Genomic DNA, 24351 nt, shown 5'->3' with positions numbered 1-24351 from the left:
TCCTGGTCTCCCATGCGGGTGCAGGGCCCAAGGACCTGGGCCATCCTGCACTGCACTCCCAGGCCACAGCAGAGAGCTGGACTGGAAGAGGAGCAACCAGGACAGAACCGGTGCTCCAACCGGCACTAGAACCCGGGGACTTTGCCCGTGCTTTCCTGTACACTCTATAGAGGCTGTACGGGTCACCGTTGCCATTTGCCCTCCATAAATGTTCATCCACTTAGGTGAGTAGAAGCATCTTTTTAGAGTGTATAGACTTCCCAGATCCCAGGACACTTTAGAAAAGAAAGCCCGTGCTGTGTGTGGCTCACTTGGTTAATCCTCCGCCTGCGGTGCTGGCATCCCATATGGACAACTGGGACAGAATCCGGCACCCTAACTGGGACTAGAACCCAGGGTGCCGGCGCCGCAGGCAGAGGATTAGCCTAGTGAGCCGCGGTACCAGCCCACAACTCAACTTTAAGAGCCTTAGTGAACTAGGTCTCTATAGCTTTGCAAAAACCAGAAGTAACAAGGAAAGGTAGAGTAAACATTAGCTCTTGTGCCTAGTATTTCTAATGAGTTATCTAAGGATTCTAAGATCTAAGGATTCCTGGTCTCCAATACACTTTCAAAGTGTCTGTGAGAAACAATTTTCATATAATGCTAAGACATTATTTGCCTCTCTTACAATTAAACATATAGTGGAGTTTTTCAGAGGCTACATGAAGTTCAGGATCAAAATATATTGAATTCAGAAGCAGATATGAATATCTAGCTGTCTTCTATTAAGCTAGATATTAAAGAGATTTGCAAAGAGTATAAAACAATGTCACTTGTGAGTTTTTTCTCATTTCAGAAAATATAATTTTTATGTGCAATTAAGTGTAAATAAGGGATTTATTATTAAATGAATTAATAAGTATCTTTAAAATTTGTCAACTTTAACTTCTAACATGCTATCTACTGATAGATAAACGCTACATTGAAAATAAAAGTTCTGGGTCCAGTGCTGTGGCGTGGCGGGTAGGGCCACTGTCTGCAGTTCCGGCACCCGATATGGGCGCTGGTTCGTGTCCTGGCTGCTCCACTTCCTATCCAGCTCTCTGCTATGGCCTGGGAAAGAAGTGGAAGATGGCCAAGCCCTTCAGTCCCTGCACCCATGTAGGAGACTTGGAAAAAGCTCCTGGCTCCTGGCTTTGGATCAGTGCAGCTCCGGCTGTTGTGGCCAATTGGGGAGTGAACCAGTATATGGAAGACCTCTCTCTCTCTTTGTCTTCCTTCTCTCTGTGTGTAACTCTATCAAGTAAAATAAATAAATCTATAAAAAAAAAAGTTCTGGTGCTGTGATACAGTGGGTTAAAGCCCCAGCCTGCAGCGCCAGCATCCCATATAGGACTGGTTCAAGTCCCAGTTGCTCTACTTCTGATCCAGCTCTCTACTATGGCCTAGGAAAGCAGTTGAAGACGGGCCAAGTCCTTGGGCCTCTGTACCCACATGTGAGACCTAGAAGAATTTCCTGGTTCCTGGCTTCAGATTGACCCAGCGCTGGCCATTGTGACCATCTGGGGAGTGAACCAGGGGATGGAAGATCTAGCTCTCTGCCTCTGCCTCTCTCTCTGTCAAATAAATAAATAATTTTTTAAATTCCAATACCAATTTTGAGAGCCACTGCTCATGTTTGCAAGGGAACAATTTCACTACCCTATATAGTGCTTCCAAATAATAAGGCATATATGAGGAATTTATAATGACTGAGCTTATTTAGCATGAATGTTTACATATATTAGCTTAGTTAGTTAAAGCATGTAGGAATGACACAAAATTATTGTTTTCAGCCCATCTCATAAATTCAGACTGATAATCACAATACTGTAATTAAGTGCAAGAGGTACATAGCAACTGATCATTACCATTTCCATCATAATCCCAAAAAAGGTATAATTTCATAGGTCAATTATGTACATGAATGTGCAGCTATGATTTAGCATCAAATAGTTTATAAAAGTTGTAGCTTTCGCAAAGTATTCTCTAAAAAATATGGAGACTCAAAATTGTAAAAATATTTGGTTTTCCATTCCAATTAATATAGAAAAAGTACAACACTGATATGCAGGTATCTGATACTAGAAAAGTTAGAATTCACAAATTCACAATGCATAAAAATTAAAATGCCTTCCTTTATAATAATAAATTGTTTGGCCTACTTTACCTCTTCATACTTGTTATAGTCTCTCCAGAGTTGTTCAATGTTGATCATTGGGTTTACACAACCTCGTTGATAAACTCTTCGGACAGCTGTTATTCTCTGGTTTTCTGCATAAGATCCAACAGCTTCCCTTAGAGTGGATAAGAAATACCGTCAGTTACATTGTAGCTAACCTGTTTATATAAGAAAAAAAAAAAAACATAGAAATACTTACACGCCTTTTAAGAAATTGATGTAATCCACCCAAATCTAGGAAATAAAATAAAATGTTAATATCTTTCTTAATATTTTCAAATTCAAGTGTATCTATCAAAAATTTTAACTATACCTGATAGGACATAATTTCCATTCCAATTTTATCCAGTGCAAAATCATAAGCTTGAGCCATTTTTTCTCTGAAATTAATATGAAAGATGTGTTTTTTTAAAAAAAATTGGTACTAATACGTATCTCCAGCCAAAACATAACTTCTAATTATATGATCAGGACAGCATTTGAACTTTTATTATAAACAAAATTTAAGGATATCTTTGTAAGTATGAAAAAAATAGCTTTTAACTTAAGCTTTCAATGTCATTCATTTATGTACTTTTGTTCCTTTTGTCCATTGCTTGTGGGCTTATCAAAGATAAAGGTCATTCTTTATATTTACATCCTTTAAGTTGTTTAATTTATATGTAGCAAATTCAAGTGTGTAAATATGTGGTTCTGTTAATAAGGAAGTAAGTTACATCTTAAGATTTATAGGTTCTGACGTAAAATTTAGGGAGAAAGGACTTCCTCTTCAATGTAAGACAACAAAATATAATCAGGAAAAGAGAGTATAGAATCCTACTCACAGAAATAACATGCCTATTTGTTATATATAAAAATAACATGAGAAATCCTATTATCTCAACTACACAACAATAGACTTGTCGAAGATGCTCTCTTGGATCACTTAAACAGTTCTCTGCATTATAACCTGCCAAGAGTGGTGACCGAAGTATGCAGATGTTTTTAAAAATGTTTTACAAGCTTCGGGGCGCTGGATTCTGTCCCAGTTGCCCCTCTTCCAGGCCAGCTCTCTGCTGTGGCCCAGGAGTACAGTGGAGGATGGCCCAACTGCTTGGGCCCTGCACCCCATGGGAGACCAGGATAAATATCCGGTTCCTGCCTTCGGATCAGTGCGCCGGCCACTGCGGCCATTGGAAGGTGAACCAACAGCGAAGGAAGACCTTTCTCTCTGTCTCTCTCTCTCACTGTCCACTCTGCTGGTCCAAAAAAAAAAAAAAAAAAAGTGGTCTAGTGTTGCAAAGATAGCGTTTCAGTATAAGAGAGTTTGAGTGATTTAATTCTCCTGAGTAGGGATAATGGCCGTGGCTTTCTTTGAAGCACTTTTTCTAAGGTTGATGATGTTTTAGAAAATTCTAACTTTTGGAAATCCTTAAGTCTCTTTCCACCTGGAGCTAAGAGAAGGTGTGAGTTAGTGGAACAGACCATGTGCCACATTCTTAAAATCCTGATTTCACTTACTTGTAACTCGGTAGTTTACCCTTGGTTTCTCGGACATATGAAAGGTAACACTTCCATAAATCAATGTGCAAAACCTTCATAAGGCATCTCTGAAATAGCTTTAAATACAAGAAAATATTATCAGAATCTGGTTAATTAACTTTTACCTGTACATAGATAAAATGGAACATTAAAAAAAATGACTGTCCTCTTATAAACAATTTCCTCTAGTTTTCAGTTTTGACAATTAAAATTATTCTCATGATTTTGGTCAGTAAAGAATATCAGGGCCAGTGCTGTGACATAGTGAGTAAAGTCACTGCCTGCAGTGCTGGTACCCCATATGGCCACAAGTCCAAGTCCTGGCTGCTGTTCCACCTCTGATCCAGATCTCTGGTATGGCCTGGGAAAGCAGTAGAAAATAGCCCAAGTCCTTGGGCCCCTGCACCCACGTGAGAAACCCGGAAGAAGTTCCTGGCTCCTGGCTTCAGATCGGCCAGCTCCATCCGTTGTGACCATTTGGGAGTGAACCAGCAGATGGAAGACCTCTGTCTCTCTGGCTCTGTAACTGGGCCTTTCAAATAAGTAAATGTAGTTAAAAAAAAAAAAAAAAGAATAATTATCCAAACTTTTTATGGCAAACAATTGTTAGTATGTAAAAAAGTTGAGAAATTACAACGAACTCCTATGAATCACTACCTAGATTCAGTAACTGTTCACATGTATTTGTCATATATATCTTAAAACTTCAGCAAGGAAGTGGGTATTTGGCACAGCAGTTAAGATGCCCACATCCCTTATCAGAGTGCCTAAATCAGAAACCCAAATCCCCTTTGGATTCTAGCTTCATACTAATGTGCACTCTGGCCCAGATCCTGGCTTTGGCTCGTACAGGTATTTGGTAAGTATAGCACTGGATGGAACACGTCAGTCTGCCTATCTCTGTCTCCACTTTTCAAATAAATAAAAATGAATACTTTTTTTTAAAAAATCAGTATAAAATTCAAAGTAAATTCAAGAGGACTCACCTTTTCGACCTTGTCATAATTTTTAGCTTTAATCTGAAGAGAAGCAGAGAAAAATACACAATTAACTTAATCCTTTTCATAGTGTTAAATACTATCGAATTTTGGATCAATTTATTGGACTAATTTTTAACCAACCTTACAATTCTCTCTATACATTCTTAATAATGTTACTCTTCAAAAATAATGGAAGTTTAAACCCCAGACATATACTATTCATTATAAATATGCCTTGTATATTAATTTATACTCATTTACACTGAAATTTTGTAAATTATAAATTTTATAAAATAGTGATGAGAAAAATACAAAAACATATACCAGATCTACCCAAATGCCAATTTTACTTTTCTTAAATATCCACTACTAGTACGATTTGAGCAGGGAGAAAAAAAAGGTGGGGGGAGATTTGCAAATTTTCATTACACATACTCTGTCACTATGATAGACACTGGGGCTACACAATAAACAAATGAACCAGACAGGCCTGGTCTGTGTCTGCCCAAATGGAAGGTCATTAAAAGAAACTATAAAAAGCTAAAATGGAATAAGTACATGGGAGCATTTAGGAGGAGCATAAGGTCTCAGACTTGGGGAATTAGAAAAAAATTTTCTATTTCCTAGAAAATGTTAATATCATCTAGATGAGGAGTTCAGCAAAGAAAGGATGCAGTTGCTCCAGATAAGACAAAGAGCATGTGGAAAGGCCATGGGTAAACATTATTAGATTTCCACTTGAGTATTTTCATTAGATGCTAGGGGAGGGTAGCTGATCAATTGTGTGATGTCAGCAAATTTTATCAAGTCTTTGTTCCACCCTGAAAGGTAAATATTTTGGCCCATGATCCTTTTACAGTACAGAGTTTTGCACTACAGATGAGACTGCTTAAGACTGCCTTTGCTGATAACTTCCTCCCTGAGTTTATAAATCGATGATATGCCCAAACACAGTGTTTGTCCTTTGAGGCAATTTGGTCAAACTCTGGAGCCTCCTGCACTACTATCCTGACTATCCATTTAACCTCTTTCTCATCTGAATCAGCGGGTAACAGCACCTATTTTTTAGGGCTAAACGAGGATTCAATGTGTTAATAAATGTGAAAGCTGTAGAAACTTCTGGCAGAGTGAGTAATTATCATTTATTAGTTACCACAAATTCTGCTTGGAATCTGGCATGCCTCTTCAACGCAAAAACTCGGGTGCATTTTAGCTTGATAATTTTGTTTTAAAAATTGTCCTTGTCCAGTTTTCTCCTTCTAGAACTTATATTATACACATTAGGTCTCCTAGGTCTATTCTCAAAATGTTACCTTTACCTTTCATTGAGTTTTTGCTCAATGTTTTAAAATAGTTTGTCCACTAGATTCTCCAGGCTATTAATTTAAGCCTGCATGTGACCATTCTCCATTAACCTATTGCTGTATTTTGCTCACAAATACTAAGTTCAGTTCCAGGTTTTTATGTTTAATACTACAATTTGAACCTTGTGTTCCTATTATTTTATTCCAGTTGTTGTCTCTCTCCTCTAGCAGCTCTATTTTGTTTAGTGCTTGTCCTGTTTAACTTTATACTCCTTTCTTGTTGTTACATTCTTAGATGTGGGTCCTTTTTCTGTCTGTTCATTGAACCAGTGTTGGCAGTCCTACAGTATCATAAATCAACCCCTTTGTCTATCATGACAGCTGTGTAGGAGGTGTAGCCAGCAAACAGGTTGCTGCTGGTCCTTTGCCAAGGAACCAGAAAGAAAACTCTGAGTAAGAGCAGGGAGGACTCAGTCTGCCTGTTTTGTTCCTTTTTCATATCGTAGAGGCCAGGCTGATGTCCACATTCATCTGGGGTAGGAAGGCAGTCTTCTGTAAGACTCCCATTGAGCCTGAGGCCGCCTTGTTTCCAGCTGCTTGGTTCAGTTGAGGTCAGTAGGCTGAGCTGAAAGCAGGAGTGAAGTAGGGTATGTTCAAGTCACCAGCTTCCAGGTGCAAATGACCATCTTACAACTGGGCAGGGAAACCAAAACTACTCACTGGGAAAACTGACGAAGAATTATGAGTAGACAATTCCCAGAAGAGAAAGTCTAAATGGTTAAAAAACATACAGTAATATGTACAAATTTCCAAAGTGAGAAAGATAATCTGAAATAATAAATGCCACTTTATACATCAGAAAGGAAAAAAAAACTTTAAAAAGGGTGTTAACACTTCTGATGCTATGTAAGGAAGAGAGATTTTTATATAGTGCTAGAGGAAATAGTCATTATTAAAGCCTTTATGGAAATCTAGTGGTAGCAGCAATTCCAATCCTAGGATCTATTCCACAGAAATAAAAACACCAGGATTTAAACCTACTTATACAAGATTCATTACCACAAACTTAGTAGCTGCAAAAAAGTTAAAATGGTAAAGGCCCACGAAGGGGGAAATGGTTTATTAAATTGACACATACACAACATGGATTATGCATCTATATAAAATACCTAAATCAGGTAACTGGGAGGAATTTCATCTTATTGAATGAAATATTAAAAATATAATGTATCCTTATAGAATAATGACCAACATAAATTTTATGTAAGTATGTATGTTTATGAGCATGAAGAAAAATATGGACACACAAGGATGATAATCAGTTATGGTTAGCAGTGTGATAAAGGTAGAATAGAGATATACTACAAGTATATGATCTCATTTATACATTTTATTAAAAATTATGTCTAAGAAATTATGTGTAAGAAATATAAATACTCCTTGGCCGGCACCATGGCTCATTTGGCTAATCCTCTACCTGCGGCACCAGTACCCCAGGTTCTAGTCCCGGTTGGGGCGCCGGATTCTGTCCCAGTTGCTCCTCTTCCAGTCCAGCTCTCTGCTGTGGCCAGGGAGGGCAGTGGAGGATGGCCCAAGTTCTTGGGCCCTGCACCCGCATGGGAGACCAGGAGGAAGCACCTGGCTCCTGGCTTCGGATCGGCGCAGCACCGGCCGTGGCGGCCATTAGGGGAGTGAACCAACGGAAGGAAGACCTTTCTCTCTGTCTCTCTCTGTCTCTCTCTCACTGTCTAACTCTGTCAAAAAATAAAAATAAATTAAAAAGAAATTTAAAAAGAAATATATATTTCCCTTTGGGGCTGCCATTGTGGCACAATGGGTTAAGCAGCCAGCTGCAATGCCAGCATCCCACATAGGTGCCAGTTCAAGTCCTGGCTGCTCCTTTTTCAATCCAGCTCCCTGCTAATGTGCCTGAGAAAGCAGGACTTGGGCCCCTGCTACCCATGTGGGAGACCCAGGTGAAGCTCCTGGCTACGCCTGGTGTGGCCCTGGCCATTACAGCCATTTCAGAAGTGAATCAGAGGATGGAAGAGCTCTCTCTCCCTCTCCCTCTCCCTCTCTCTTTGTGACTGCCTTTCAAGCAAGTAAAATAAATATTAGAAAAAAATTTTAAAAAGAGGGGCCAGCACTGTGGTATAGTAGGTTAAGCCTCTGCCTGCAGCACCAGCATCCCATATAGGTGCCAATTCAAGTCTCAGCTGTTCTACTTCTAATCCAGCTCCCTGCTAATGTGCCTGGGAAAGCAGAAGCTGGCCCAAGTGCTTAGGCCCCTGCATCCACATTTGAGACCCAGAAGAAGCTCCTGGCTCCTCACTTCAGATCAGCCCAGCTCTGGCCATTGCAGCCATTTGGGGAGTGAACTAGCAGATGGACGATCTCTCTCTCTCTCTCTCTCTGTAACTCTTCCTCTCAAAAAAAAAAAATTTACATTTTCTCCCCTAAAAAATTTATTTTGTACCCTAGATTCATCAATTATTTCTCCAATTAGCATTAATACTGTAAATATAAGTAAAATATGACATTTTTGACTAATATAGGAACCCTATTTGACAGTTAGTACATGGTTGCTGATAGTCATTAATCAATTCAGCCAATAAGCATTGACAGCCCCTCTATAGAACCAATACTGGACATTACCACAGCAATTGTCATCTCATTATTTTTAAAACATCATTCAATTAAATAATCATTATCAGTCTTCTTTGGAGATAAAATTTACAGAGTGATAAAATGAAAAGAATTTGACCACATTGTCAACTACTTTATCTATCCCAGCATCGATTTTCCCACTTATAAAACAGGAATGATAATAAAATCTACTTTAACAAGTTGCTCCAAGGATTGAAAATATAAAGCATCCCAGACATTCCAAGTGCTCATAAATCACACAAATTAAAACTATGAGCCACAAGAGTATAAACTTTTCATTACATCTTCCCTAGAAAGAGCTATGTAAACCAAGTAGCCAGAAAGGGAAACATTGTTGTAACTGGCCCCATCTGATTGGAAATCAAGGTTACGGTGCATATCATATTCAGATTCCTTTATTGAGACTAGCACACCAACATGTTGTCATCAGCCATCCTAACACCAGATTACTTTTCTTCCTTAAGAAATTATTATCCTCCTGCCCTTCCTTCCTCTAACCTTGGTAAGGCCAGCCAGGCTAACTCCTATCTGATAACTTCAGGGGGAAAACTCAGAAAAGAATTTTTAGTATTTACATCCAAAAAAGCCCTTTGTTCCAGGAGAAGGAGGAGAAGAGGTAGAAAGACCAGACCCATCCCCTTAAAAACCCCAGCCTAAATGTAAACCAGGCGCTCTCTCTCAGGTTCTGTCTGGAGCAGTGCCCTTCCATTCTTACGGATGTCCCTACCCTATTAAACCTTTGCTATTTTGCTTTCTACTTTAAAAAAAAAAAAAGAAATTATTATCCTAAGTATTATTTACTAATGCTTATATGAAGCATCTTAAAAGTTTCCTTAAGTATACTTAGGGTAGTTACGTGCATTTCTACCAGAATCCATTCTACCTGTTAATAAAAGCTTGGTTTAACTTTATTTATTTTTAATTAATTTAATTTGAAAGAGTTAGCGAGAGGGAGAGAAAGAGAGAGAGAAAATATCTTCATCTGCTGATTCACTCTCCAAATGGCTCCAAATGCAGGGCTGGGCCAGGCCAAAGCCAGGCACCAGGAGCTTCATCCTGGTCTCACACATTGGTACAGTGGCCCAAGTACCCAAGTACTTTGGCCATCTTCTGCTGCTTTCCCACGTATATCAGCAGGGAGCTGGATCAGAAGTGGAGCATAGCAGTCCGGATCTGAACTGGTGCCCATATAGGATGCTGATGCTGCAAGTGGAAGCTTAACCCACCTGTGCCATAGCACCAGCCCCTATATTTTAAAACCAAAGAAAAATTACTGATATTATGAACTGTTTTGACATTTAGATCTTTGTCAGTACCCAATATAAAATTTCTTCATTTAAAGCCCATTATATGCATATAAATAATTTTATAAAACTAAGATATGCTTATCTATTAAGGATTTTCAATAAAATTACTTTTGGGGAAGGGTGTTTGACATGGCAGCTAATGTGCCTCCTGGGACACCTGTATCCTACTCAGTACTGCCTGACTGAGTCCTTGCTTCTCTGCTTCCAGTCTAGCTTTCTGCTAATGCTAACTGGGAGGCAGCAGGTGATGGCTCAAGTAGTAGGGTCCCTGCCATCCATGTAGGAGACCAGATTGAGTTCCAGATTCCCAGCTTTGGTCTGGCCCAGTGCAGGCTATTGTGAGCATTTAGAGGAGTGATTAGGTGCACAGACAATGTATCTTTCTTTCTCTGTGCATTTCAAATAAAATGAAAATAAATTTAAACACCTGAGCAGTAGTACTGAAACTTCAATGTGCAAACAATTACCTGGGTTGATAATGAAAAGTGTAGCTCTATTCTTTATTAAGAATCCCAAATTATTCTAATGTAAAAACGTCAAGGAGTCCACACTTTGGAAGCTCTGACCTATAAAAGTTCTTACTTAACATCTATTAAAAATAATTTTTAAAAAATAGTTGGAAATATAGTAAAACTTGATTCCTTGTAATATGATGAAATGGTTGTTCAAAATTTCTATCATGCGGACTTTCTGTAATTAAAAAATCATTACAGGGGCTGGCACTGTGGCTTAGCAGGTAAAGCCGCCTGTAGTGCTGGCATCCCATATAGGCCGGTTGGAGTCCCGGCTGTTCCACTTCCGATCCAGCTCTCTGCTATGGCCTGTGAATGCAGTAGAAGATGGCCCAAGTTCTTGTGCCCTTGCTACCATGTGGGAGACCCAGAAGAAGCTCCTGGCTCCTGGCTTCAGATTGGCACAGCTCCAGCCATTGTGACCATTTTGGGAGAGAACTAGCAGATGGAAGACCTCTCTCTCTCTCTCTCCCTCTCTCTAACTTTGCCTTTCAAATAAATAAATAAATCTTTAAAAACAATCATTACAATAAAAATTAAGGACACTTTTTACTATACACCATTCCAGCATATCTACTGTTTATCATAGCATCATTGATTTTTATGAGTCATCTGACCCTTACTAAGATATGAAAAAAAGCTATGAAAGGAAAACAAAATTTTTTTTTAAATTACTAACTTCCTAATGATCATTTTTACTTATAGAAAGGTAAGAGAGCTGAAATACCAAGAATAATTAAACTCTAATTAAATTTAAATAAATGGCTATTTTTTCGAGAGAAAAACAAGTATAACACAGTGAGCAGATACTAAGTATCAGATCTCTTCTTGATACTTTGAATACTTCATATTTCCAGTCCTTTGTAGAGGCTGGCACTGTGTCACAGCAGGTTAAAGTCCCAGCCTGTGGAGCCAGCATCCTACATGGGCACTGATCCAGCTCCCTGCTAATGTGCCTGGGAAAGTAGTGGACTTGGGCCCCTGAACCCATGAGGGAGACCAAAAGGAAGCTCCTGGTTCAGGCCACTGCGGCCATTTGGGGAGTGAATCAGCAGATGGAAGACTTCTCTCTCTGTCTCTGCCTCTCTCTGTAATTCTCTAAAGTAAATAAAATAAATTTTAAAAGAAAGTTTTAATAAGCAGACTAACTGGGATATCTACTTTTAACAGTTTAGATTAGCCATCCTCTTTGCCTTGAATATTTTTATATGTAGATCAAAAGAAGCCATAATAATATTTAGCTGTTCAACAATAAATTAATTTTTCCTAATTATTTTGAGAAACATTTTTCATGTTTCATGAAGTATTATATTAAATGATGGTGGAAATAACATTTTTGTACTAGAGAAATAAAATTCTATTTCAGCAGTATTTTTATTGATATCCTCAAATTCAATTTTTTTAATCCATTGGGAAAAAAATCCCAAAATATCAGAATACTTATAAAAAGTATGTTCGCATGCTATTTTTTAAATCATTGATTCTAATAAGCATTAATAAGTAGCTGTATAACTAACTTGCAATGGTTCAAAAACATTTACTAAATGAAACCAACTAACCTACCTCTATGTAGGAAAATCAAAAAGCAAGACAATGTAAAAGAAAAAGTCTCTCCATGCTTTGTTTAGGTTTCACCAAGTAACCATATGGAACAAGTAAATGCTTGATTTTTAGAAGGTACTAGGCACAAGCAGAGTCAAGGCCAGGGTGCCCCTAACCTGACTGCCAATGGCAGCAGCTTAACAATAAATGTGATGAGTGCACAAATGAATCGCAGACCCACACCCTACTTTGTTCCTGCATTGTTTCTACTCTCTCCTTTCTGTTGTCAATTCCAATTTTAAGGTAAAGATATCAGGAGAAGAATGTCTGCAAATAAATTCATTTTTGTTCAAAAATCATTAGGTGCCTATGTGGCGGGCCATTTTCCAGCACTGGTGATACAGTGGTGAATGAAACTAAGTCTTCTTCTACTGTTGTCCATCAATGGATGAATGGATAAAAATAAAATACATTCATACACAATGGAATATTATTCAACCAATAAAAGAACAAAATCCTGTCTCTTGCAACAACACAGGTGGAACTGCTGGACATTGTTAAGTGACATAACTCAGGCACACAAACAAATACTGCATGTTCCATGTCATAGGTGTAATCTAAAAAATAAGTTTCACTTAAGTACACTAGTGTAGTGGCCACAAGATATTGGGAAAGACAGAGGGATGGGGATAGAGGAAGATTGAATAACAGGTACTAAAATACAGCTACATAGCAGGAATAAGTTCTAATGTTCTATAGTATGTTTGGGTAACTATAGTTCATAATTTATATTTTATATATAAGATTTACAAGAGAGGGTTTGAAAGTCTCCAACATAAATGATATTAAGTAAACAGAAATGCTAATCACCATGATTTGATCACCACACATTGTATGTTAACTTAAAAAACAAGTCTTATATTTCAGTTATACTTCAGCAAAGAGAACAGGTAAACTAAATACATAATGTGTTGTTTCTGTTATCTGTATTTCCTATTTTTTCCCAAAATGAACCATATTACTTTTATAATTTATCATTTTCCTATTAAATATAGATACAATAGTTATATGTACATATACACCAATTTAGATTTAAGTTGGTCAAAATCTGTTGATATCCCACAAATTTTCAGTCCTTGAGGCACTTAAATAAATCACAGAATTAACTGTTTATTAAACATGAACAAATACTAGAGATCCCTGTGAGTTACTTTCTCATTATGACTAAAATTAAAATATGCTAAACAAAAATGATTAACTTTAGGTCTAGCTTATATTTATTTTCATTCTGGTTCTTTGTAATAACCATTAGGTATTAATTCATCTTCCACTTTGCTAAGCCATCGACAAAGTATTGGAAATGTGTGTTTAGGATGTACCAAATAGATATGGAACTATGGCCCCAAACCCATTGAAGGTTTAATCTAGTTGGACACACATAGTTAATGTTGGAAAAAATACAAGAATGAATTTAAATTATTTGGTATTTGGTATATGCTCCATATCCTATACAGTTGAGAGGAAAGGGAATTCCTGGCCAACTAGAATTTTTGAGGAAAACTTCACTGAGCAGATGGAATCCAGGCCATTATGAAAATATAGAACTTGTTCCATTCAGTGTAATAATCTGAGCTTCTGTAGTTTTCTGTAGGATAGTGACATAGATGCAAAAAACAAAATATGCATTGGAAAAAAATAGGTTGGCTAAGTGTCGCAAAGATCTCCCACATGGGGCATAAAAACTTTAGTAAAGTGAAATCTGATAAACAAAACAACTGGTCACCACTGAGCTCTTTCTGGCAGGTGTCAACCATGAGGTACAGAAAGGACAGCTCATCAGTAGGAAAGGGGATGCTGATGGAGGAGGATGAGCCTTTCAGTGCTGTGGCATCAGGCAAGATGCTGTTGCTGTTATCCATATATGAAGCAACATTGGCCTGACCCTGGGGGACAGAGAACAGAGGGAAAGAAACCCAGTAATGTACAGGAGGAAAACAACAGTGACACTGTTACATGGAATAATTAAATAATGAATAATGGCCTGAGAAAGCAACAGAAGATGGCCCACGTCCTTGGGCCCCTGCACTTGCATGGCAGACCTGGAAAAAGCTCCTGGCTCCTGATCAGCCCAGCTCCAGCCGTTGCCTCTACCTCTCTGTAACTCTGCCTTTCAAATAAATAAACAAACCTTTAAAAGAAAAAAATATAGACAAGCAAAGGTTATTTCTTCAAAAATAGCCATTCTACCATAAAGCTCTCTGCTATGGTGTGGGAAAGCAGAAGATGGCCCAAGACCTTAAGCCCCTGCACGCCTGTGGGAGACCCGGAAAAATCTCCTGGCTCCTGATTGGCCTAGCTCTGGCTGTTGCAATCATTTAGGGGAGTGAACCAGTGAATGGGAGATCTCTCTGCCTTTCAAATAAATAAATCTTTAAAAGAAAAAAATATAGGCAAGCAAAGATGACTTCTCCAAAAATAGCCATATCTAGGTAGAGAAAAAGAAGAGGTTACTAAGGAGTACTTAAAGGGCCACTGCCTGCAGTGCCAGCATCCCATATGGGCGCTGGTTCAAGTCCTGGCTGCTTCACTTCCGATCCAGCTCTCTGCCATGGCCTGAAAAAGCAGTAGATGATGACCCAAGTCCTTGGGCCCCTGCACCCATGTGGGAGACCCAGAAGAAGCTCCTGGCTCCTGATCGGTGCAGCTCAGGCCATTGTGGCCAATTGGGGAGTGAACCAACGGATGGAAGACCTCTCTCTCTCCCCCTCTTTCTCTCTGCCTCTCCTCTCTGTGTAACTCTGACTTTCAAATAGATAAATAAGTCTTTAAAAAAGAGAGAGAGAGAGAGAGAGAGAAAGAGAGAGACCTGGTAGACTGTGAACTATGTAACAGATCAAAAGGAGGATATTGAAAACATCAGTTGATCTGTCAACAATCGTCATTACTTATTACAAATTTTAAGTTGAAACTATGCTTGTTAGCAGTTGGAATTCATAATACAAACTCCGGTAGCATTTATTAAACATTTAATGTAGAATCATACTGAATAGAAATATATCCACAAAAATCATTTTTAAATTGAATTCTAAAAAGTATATACTGAGTTACACACATTTGGTAGGTGTATCTCTCTCTCTCTCTCCTCCCTCCTTGCAGTGCAAGAGACAAACTCAGGAAGAAGGTATTCAGCTGACCAAAATTTATCAGAGGGTGTTGAGATGGTAATTCTGTGTCAGTTGCATATTTATTTTCATGCAAGTTCACACCAGTAAAGAGGTTGTTTTGCTTTTTTCTTTTTTTTAACATGGAAGACAATCATAGTTCATTGTGAACACTGAATTTCTCTTTGAAGGAATTCATTGTTACTCTCCTTGGTACACAAACATCCCACTTTGAATGTGTTTTTAAATACTTTCTCATTCATGCCTACAAGGCTAAAAAACTTAAACAACTGCTAGATAAGTCATTTATTTGAACCAATACTATTAAAGGTAAAACTGCCCTGAATCTGAATCTGTCCCAATTTATAGGCCAGCTACCAATAACCAACACCTAACATTTATAGACTCAGCATGTTTTACTTAATAATTGTCTAAAATCTTTGGCTAATCTTTGTCAACACAAGCCAAATCTCTCAAAGAATAATTAATCTGCAATTTTTGAGTAAGAAAAACCCAGAAGGATATTACTTTGAGAAAAAGTAATTTGGCCTCAAGTATATAAAATCATGCTACCTCCCACTAGGTCACCTCTCATGGTGCTCCTTGAAATTATTTTCTGGCATATAACTTCTTTCTAAAAGATTAAAACTGGGGCCAGTGTTGTAGTGTGGCAAGTTAAGCTGCTGCTGTTGATGTTGATATTCCAAATGGGCCCCAATTCAAGTCTCATCTCTTCCACTTCCAATCCAGCTCCCAGCTCATGTCCCAGGTAAAGAAGCCAATATGGCCCAAGTGCTTGGGCCGCTGCCAACCATGTAGGAGACCTGGAAGAAGCTACTGGCTCCTGGCTTCAGCCTGGCCCAGCCCTGGTCATTGTGGGGACTGATGTAGAGTATAGAAGCTCTTTCTTTCCCTTTCTCTATAAATGACTTTAAAATAATCTTTTAAAAATACAAGAGGTTAAAACTGAGAATGAGAAATGTGTACAACTGTTTGAGATCCTCAAACTATCAAGGAGGTCAAATTTTAGTCTGAGCTAATAAACTGCATAAACTCCATACTTAACAGCAACGGTACTAAAGACTGTTGATTCACTTTCTTTGAAGCCCTTAAGTTTTACTGCACATTAACTTGGTCTTTTCTACCTATTACCTCAACTTGAAACTTTTATGAATTCTTCTGTTATATACTGCCTTAGACAATATCACTGCACTCTTTCATTTGTTGAGTTGATCTCCCATCAATCACACCTTTAATGTGTGGAGGGGAAAATTTTCAGTAAATAGAAAAGTATTCACTTAAACTCTTTTCAATTCTTTCATTTCTCATTATATTTCTCACAACATACAAATTGAAAATTGCCACTTAAAAAATAATAGCAGGGCACACATTGTAATGCAGAAAGTTAGGCTATCACTTGGAAGTCAAGCTACTCCACTTCCAATCTAGTTCCCTGCTAATGACCCTGGAAGCAGCAGATAATGGCTCATGGGCTTAAGTCAGCTCCTGTGGGAGACCACCATGGAGCTCTGTGCTCCTGACTTCAGCCTGGTTCAGACCTGACTACTGTTGCAGGTATACGAGGAGTGAACCAGTGGATGTTGGACCTGTCACTTTGCCTTCCAAATAAATATTAAATAAATATTAGTAACTGAACTATCACTGAACAAAAAGCCTTTAGTCATTAACTTTAATTTAGATCACTCTAGTTTCACTAGAATAAAATAATTTCTTCTCAAGTTCAATATTCTCCTAATGTCATTTCACTTATTTATCAATGGCATCCAAGGGACTCATATTTTTTTGCTTCATTTCCTTGTTACTAACTTAATCCTAACTATACTTTTATATTGCAGAATCAAATATTTACACCAGATATCCAGTATCATAATACTTCATTAAGCCTTTCCTAAAATGGTTTCAAAAACAGGATTAAGCTTTTCTACAATGAACTTGATACAAATTGAATGGACTATATTTTCCCATTCTGTGATCAACTTGAACTCCTATAGTCTTTACCTATCAACATAGACTCATACTTGTGGAAATACCTCATTTCTTCATTCCAAAAAACTTACAGTATTTGCCTTAGATTATCAATTTCACATTTTTATTAATACTGGTATTCAAATACTTTTTAGAACAGAATATAATATTCTAATTTCATTCTGCAAATTTGATTTTGATTGTATCCAAGAGAATATTATCAACATTTCTATTACAACCCATTTCTAATTTTTCTCAATCTTTTAGTTACTGAAGTAATCTAAGTTCCTTTTAAAAATATACTTATCAAATCTTTTTTTTTTTTTTTTAATTTTTGACAGGTAGAGTGAACAGTGAAAGAGAGAGACAGAGAGAAAGGTCTTCTCTTGCCGTTGGTTCACCCTCCAATGGCCGTCGTGGCCGGCGCATCGCGCTGATCCGATGGCAGGAGCCAGGTGCTTCTCCTGGTCTCCCATGGGGTGCAGGGCCCAAGGATTTGGGCCATCCTCCACTGCACTCCCTGGCCACAGCAGAGGGCTGGCCTGGAAGAGGGGCAACCAGGACAGAATCCGGCACCCCAACCGGGACTAGAACCCGGTGTGCCGGCGCCGCAAGGTGGAGGACTAGCCTAGTGAGCTGTGGCACCGGACCAAATATTCTTCTAATCGTCTTTTTCACCAAAAATGTATTTAGCCAAACCTCTACTTTGTATTCTTGGACAAAGTACACCTTAGCAACTTTACTAAAATTACACAACAATTGGCTCAATGTGAAAGGTTATACCAACAACCTTGGACAGGGAAATACAAATTGTAAAAGGTTGGCTTAACATGAGTGTTTCTGCTAGAGAAAAATTGGAATATGCATGAATAAAGGAATAAACACGTATCTAGAAAAGAGTGCTGTACCCCACTTAAGCGGTTTTGTAGGGAAAGCATTTGGCCTAGTGGTTGAGACGCCAGCCACGAATGTCTACAGTCCAAAGTGCAGTGCCTGGGTTCCGACTCCTAGCTCCAGATCTTGATTCTTTTACACACATAGAAGAGATTTATTTATTTATTTGAAAGTCAAGAGTTACAGAAAGAAAGGGAGAGACAGAGACATTTTCCATCTGCTGATTCACTCCACAGAGGGTCACAATAGCCTGGGCTGAGCCAGGCCAAAGCAGTGAGCCAGGAGCCAGGAGCCAGGAGCCTTGAGCCTCTTCCAAGTCTCCCATGTGGGTGGCAGGGGCCCAAGCACTTCAGTCATCTTCCACTGCTTTCCCAAGCCATTCGCAGGGACCTGGATAGGAAGTGGAGCAGCTGTGACTCAAACCAGCACCAGTACAGGATGCTGGTGGCATCCTAGGCAGTGGCTTTACCAGTTAAACCACAACACTCCGGCTCCTGATTCTAACTCATTGCTAAAGCAAAACCAGGGAGGCAGCAATGATAGTTCAAGTAATTGGGTCCCTTACACCATGTGCGTTCCTAGCTCCTGGTCAGCTGAGGAATAAACCAACGGATGGGAGCTTTTCTTTCTGCCTCTCAAATAGATAAGTAAACAGAAATATTAGTAAGTTTTTAGGGGCCAGCGCCGTGGCTCACTTGGTTAATCCTCTGCCTGCGGTGCCAGCATCCCATATGGGCACCGGGTTCTAGTCCCGGTTGCTCCTCTTCCAGTCCAACTTGCTGCTATGGCCCAGGAGGGCAGTGGAGGATGGCCCAAGTGCTTGCGCCCTGCACCCACATGGGAGACCAGGAGGAAGAACCTGGCTCCTGGCTTCAGATCGGTGTAGCTCTGGCTGTGGCAGCCATTTGGGGGGTGAACCCATGGAAGGAAGACCTTTCTCTCTCTAACTCTCTTTTTTCATTTTTTGACAGGCAGAATTAGACAGTGAGAGACAGAGAGAAGGGTCTCCTTTCCATTGGTTCACTCCCCTAATGGCCGCTACAGCTGGTGAGCTTCGACAATCCAAAGCCAGGAGTCAGGTGCCTCCTCCCAGTCTCCCATGTGGGTGAAGGACCCAAGCACTTGGGCCACCCTCTACTGCTTTCCCAGGCCACAGCAGAGAGCTGGACTTGGAAGAGGAGCAACTGGGACAGAATCCAGCACCTCAATCGGGACTAGAACCCGGGGTGCCGGCGCTGCAGGTGGAGGATTAGCCAAGTGAACCGTGGTGCCGGCCAATAAATAGTTTTTAAAAGTGATTTTTTACAATAGTGTAACAAAAAAAAAATGCAAAAAACAAGTTACAAAAATGTTTTGAGATTTTATAGGTAGAACTAGAAAAGTTGGCAGAGATTGTTATAGTTTAAAGGTAAAAAGCAGTAGGAATATAGTCCTTCCTTATAATTTTCTAAAATATATATATCACTTTGAAGAAAAATAATGTTTTAACAATTACATATTCTGCTTTTTCTTCCATCTTTAAGTTTCATTCAATATTACTTTATTATGCTTGCCTTTTAAAATTAGCTACTCAAAAAAATTTTTAAGTTAAAAATGAGCCATTCAATCCCAAATAGTTTGTTCAGGTATTTACTTTCACTGAAACATTTAATTAAAGCCTACCATGATAACTGGTTTTATGTAGTCCATCTATGCATTATCCTGCTTAATCATTAGAAAACAAATTTGAAATTCCACAGACATTAACTTTTGGTTTTATTTCATAGCACCTAGAACTGAGCCCAACATAAGACAGTCAACAAATAGCTGCTAAATTAATGTGGATAAAAATGTGCCAGTTATTTGCACTCGTGTGCAAATACTCATACTGCATATTCATAAATATTCAAAAGTAATTGGTATAATATTATACTATTTTAAATATCAGAGGAATATAAAAATAAATGTAGAAATTCTTCAGAAAGTTCATTTGAGTTTTGTAATCCTTGTTACTTAACTGAAAAACCACCCTCCAATAAAAAGGCATAGAAAGCATAATCAGTGTAATACAGTTAAGAATAAAATAATTTTACAAAATGGAGAACTGATGAAAACCCTAACATGGATTATGAAAATCAGATTTTCACATGATTTAGATCTGTCCAAGTGTATACCTAAATCAATTCCATTTTCCATTAATTTTCTTGGTTTTTATTTCCCAAATAACACTGATTCAAACAGCAACATAAAAGAAATTAGAGATTTAAAAAATACAGGTATAAAGAAGACATAGCTTACAAATCATCTTTATGAAAGCCAAAAAAATTCAGTTTAAAAAAAATCAAATTCTAGAAGGATAAAGATTGATATGAATTTTCTCCTCCTTTATAATAGAAACACTCCAAAATTCAAAATTTGACCCTTACAGTGCATTAAATCCTAATTTGAAATTTGAAGTAATTTATCTCAAGAATATTTACAAACCAATCTGCTAGCTACTTAAAAAATTCTTCCCTTACTACATAAATTCCTGGATTCATGTCCCCAAATGTGTCTATACTTAAGACTTAACAAGCGCATCCTATATTTTCCCTGAAACTTGCTTTAAAATATTTGAGATATGTGGTTTGTATTTTCATATTTTACCTTCTCCAAATCTTTGTGATGACATTTTTCAAAGGTAAAGCATGAAATTCAAATTCTTTAAGATTTTAACAGACAAAATACAAAGATTGTACTGGAACTCCTGCCACATTAAAAAAAAGGCTGTCATTATGCTGTCACTAAAATGTAAAGAAAATTGATAGTGAATGGAGATAGATTATTTGAAGCTATGGCATGTAAAAAATAACAGGAAAAGAAAATGCTCAGTGTCTCAAAGCAGCTGAGCTCCTGGCAATCCTTTCCTAATCACTTTCTAAATCTAAGGGAAGAGGAGCAGGTACAGACCACTACTCCTACACTGTATTAGTCCCCTGCAATATGCACATACTACTTAATTACCAATGCAGAAACTGGCTTAGAAATGCTTAATGTTATGTTAATACAGCTATAAATATAACTCTTACACATAAAACTCACTTCAAAGGTATTTTTGATTCTTGAAAGATGCCTGCAAGATGCTGATGTCTATTAGTCTATAAAATGATTTTATTGAGTAGTTTAACAAAATTTGTAATCTGAATCAAGAATTTTCAAATATTCTATAGGCAAATTAATTTCAGGGGAAAATAACACAATTAACAGACATACATCATATAAAATCTATTTTAAAGTATGCCAATAACACAAAATGAACAAAGGAAAATATTGATCTCTCATGTCAACCATGTTTATCACTCCTTTCACTGACATTAGAAAACAGGCAAAGGCATAAAGATAACCCACTATTCAAACATTATATCAAAAGTACTTCATCTTCTAAATAGCAAATCATGCTGAAATTCCTTTAACATCCCTAGTGTGTTCTTTCAAGTAAGAAAAAATAAAAAGAGGAAAATGGACTATGATCAGTTTTGAGAAAAAGAAATCTAAAAGTCTCTTTACATAAGAGGAAATGCTCAATCTCATAAGAAAAATGGAAATACAAACCATATTTCAAAAAACATATGAGGCCGGCACCGGGGCTCACTAGGCTAATCCTCCACCTTGCGGCGCTGGCACACCGGGTTCTAGTCCCGGTCGGGGCGCCGGATTCTGTCCCGGTTGCCCCTCTTCCAGGCCAGCTCTCTGTTGTGGCCAGGGAGTGCAGTGGAGGATGGCCCAAGTGCTTGGGCCCTGCACCCCATGGGAGACCAGGAGAAGTACCTGGCTCCTGCCATCAGATCAGCGCGGTGCGCCGGCCGCAGCATGCGGGCGACGGCCATTGGAGGGTGAACCAAAGGCAAAGGAAGACCTTTCTCTCTCTCACTGTCCACTCTGCCTGTCAAAAAAACCAAAACCAAACAAACAAAAAAAACCAAAAACATATGAGGGGCAGATGCTGTGGCATAGGGGGTAAAGCAGTCACTTGAAGTGCCAGCATCCCTTATGGGCACCAGTGTGAGACCTGGCTGCTCCACTTCTGATCCAGCTTTCAGCTAGTCTGGAGAGCAGTAAAAGCGGCCAAGTGCTTGGGCCCCTGCACCTGTGCGGGAGACCGCAAAGAAACTCCTGGCTTCAGATCAGCCCAGCTCCAGCAGTTTTAGCTATATAGGGAGTGAACCAGCAGATGGAAGATCTCTCTGCCTCTGCCTCTCTGTAACTCTGCCTTTCAAACAAATAAATAAATCTTTAAAAGAGAAAAACATATTGACCTTTTCTACGCCAATATTCAAAAATTTAAAAATGTCAAATACATCATGTGGAAAAGACATGGGGAAATAAACTCTTTTGAATACTAAATGTAGAAAATTGAAAGAAATCTCACATATGCCTTTATAAGGAAATTTAACCTAGAGAAATATTCACACAAATGGAGATGACATGCACACAACTACTCATTGCTCTAAATCTGTAATAAACAAATTTGGGGAAGAACTTAAATGTACGAGGTCACATAAAATATGTAATTATCATGCACTTGTAAAATTTTTGTCCCAAAATTTACTGGTAAACAAAACCAAAAAAGCAAGGTTCAAAAACTTTAGGCGTGAATTAAAGAGGTCAACTTCACAATCTTCCAGCTTTCCTTGATAATGCTAAAAAGCTGTCAACCTAACTGGCATTTCTCTAAAAGTCATTTCTCTTTATATCTGGCTTTTTGTTTTATTCTAATCTCTAGCTTCGTTCTCATGTGTCTAAATGTAATTATTTTGTTAAATCATTAATAGAATTGAAAAAGCATCCTGAATCTGTTGATTTTTATTCTGAAACATCAGTGTTTTTTCAAATTGTCACTCCTCCACTTTTAAAATTTCAGACATCTTTTCACTCCAAGTTTTGTACCTTTTAAACATTTTTTCATGTTCAATTTAAGCTCCAATGAGTTGTTTCAGTTCTCCAATTTTTTCACTAGCCTCTAATCTGCTACAGAACTCATCCTGTTTCTGAAGTCTGTCTTTGTAGGTCTGTTTCTGCTCTATGTTGTTTCTGTATGTTTACTTCATAACAACTGAACATTCTTTCTTGCAAGATTACTTGTGCACGTTTGTTGAGGCATAGGACAAATGCATTCCTACAGAAAAGTTTTGAGGGGCTGGCGCTGTGGCACAGGGGGGCTAAAGCCCTGGCCTGAGGCGCCGGCTGCTCCTTTTCCGATCCAGCTCTCTTCTATGGCCTGGGAAAGCAGAAGATGGTCCAAGTGCTTGGGCCCCTGCACCCACATGAGACCTGGAAGAGGCTCCTGGCTCCTGGCTTTGGATCTGCGCAGCTCCGGCCATTATGGCCTTCTGGGGAATGGATGGAAGACCTTTCTCTCTGTCTCTACCTCTCTCTATATAACTCTTTCGAATAAACAAAATCTTTAAAAAAAAAAGTTTTGAGTAGGCTATTATAAGACACCTAAGGGATAATTCAGGATGAGTCAACCTTACATTCAATCATGGGTTGAGGTTTTCTGAACCACCTGAGTGATGTCTATTTGCACAAATCCACGCAAGGAACAGTTTTAACAACTCAGAATTTCCCTTGTTCCATTTTACTCACACCAAAGCAACTTTGTCAGTCCCCTCAGGTAGCATATTGTACAGATTCACTTCTGGTTGGTTCATTGTCACCCTGAATGTAGCCTTTTGTGCATAGAACTTTAAAGAGATAGGATGTCCCATTGGACACCTCACTGCTATCTGAACTCCTAAAAAGCCTTTAAAATTGTACCTCAAGTTCTCCCAATAGGCAAACACTCTCAGTGAAAACAAGTTTTGATGCTCTGCTTGTGTCCTTGTGTTTCTTTTCTTGCTCTCCTAATTGGGTTTCGGCTGGTAATTCCTCACAATACTGACAGTTCATCAATACCTGTAAGATGTTCTCAATCCTGCCCAGCAGCCTTGGTTGCCCCCAGTGAGTGCTGATCTGTGTAACTTAGCTCATACTACTCAGTAGTCTCCCTCAACCTATTTTATTATCATTAAGCCTTTCAAATACACACACATACACATATGGATACACACAAAAAAATTAGGAAAACATTTTGTATGCAAACTGTCTCGAAAGACAACTAAAAACCCTAAAACCCAACATCTACAGAAAAACTTAATTCTAAAGGTAAAATATGACCATGAAAATCAAAAAAACAAATATATTTAGATTCCCAAGCATAATTAGGTTCTTTGAAACTCGAGTTTACTTTTAATGCTTATTTTTTCTTAGTAATGAA

The 24351-nt window shown here is 38.5% G+C and overlaps 2 protein-coding genes across 2 annotated transcripts in view; both read right to left on the bottom strand.

Moving 5' to 3' along the window:
* The window catches only part of CD59 (CD59 molecule (CD59 blood group)), a 684742-nt gene that overhangs the window by 63688 nt on the left and 596703 nt on the right, over window positions 1-24351 (bottom strand). The gene's annotated exons all lie outside the window — the stretch shown is intronic.
* Window positions 1-24351, bottom strand: part of CSTF3 (cleavage stimulation factor subunit 3) — a gene marked incomplete in the record, with an annotated part of 87551 nt that overhangs the window by 18993 nt on the left and 44207 nt on the right. The window contains 5 exon segments of the mRNA XM_070071771.1: window positions 2192-2318; window positions 2403-2437; window positions 2517-2583; window positions 3704-3801; window positions 4711-4743. Of these exon segments, the coding sequence (XP_069927872.1) occupies window positions 2192-2318; window positions 2403-2437; window positions 2517-2583; window positions 3704-3801; window positions 4711-4743 (360 nt within the window).

Source organism: Oryctolagus cuniculus, chromosome 1, assembly GCF_964237555.1.
Source record: "Oryctolagus cuniculus chromosome 1, mOryCun1.1, whole genome shotgun sequence".
In the NCBI taxonomy this organism is placed as follows: domain Eukaryota; kingdom Metazoa; phylum Chordata; class Mammalia; order Lagomorpha; family Leporidae; genus Oryctolagus; species Oryctolagus cuniculus.
The sequence above is the reverse complement of the archived record's forward strand: the minus strand, read 5'-3'. Positions and strand labels throughout refer to the sequence as shown.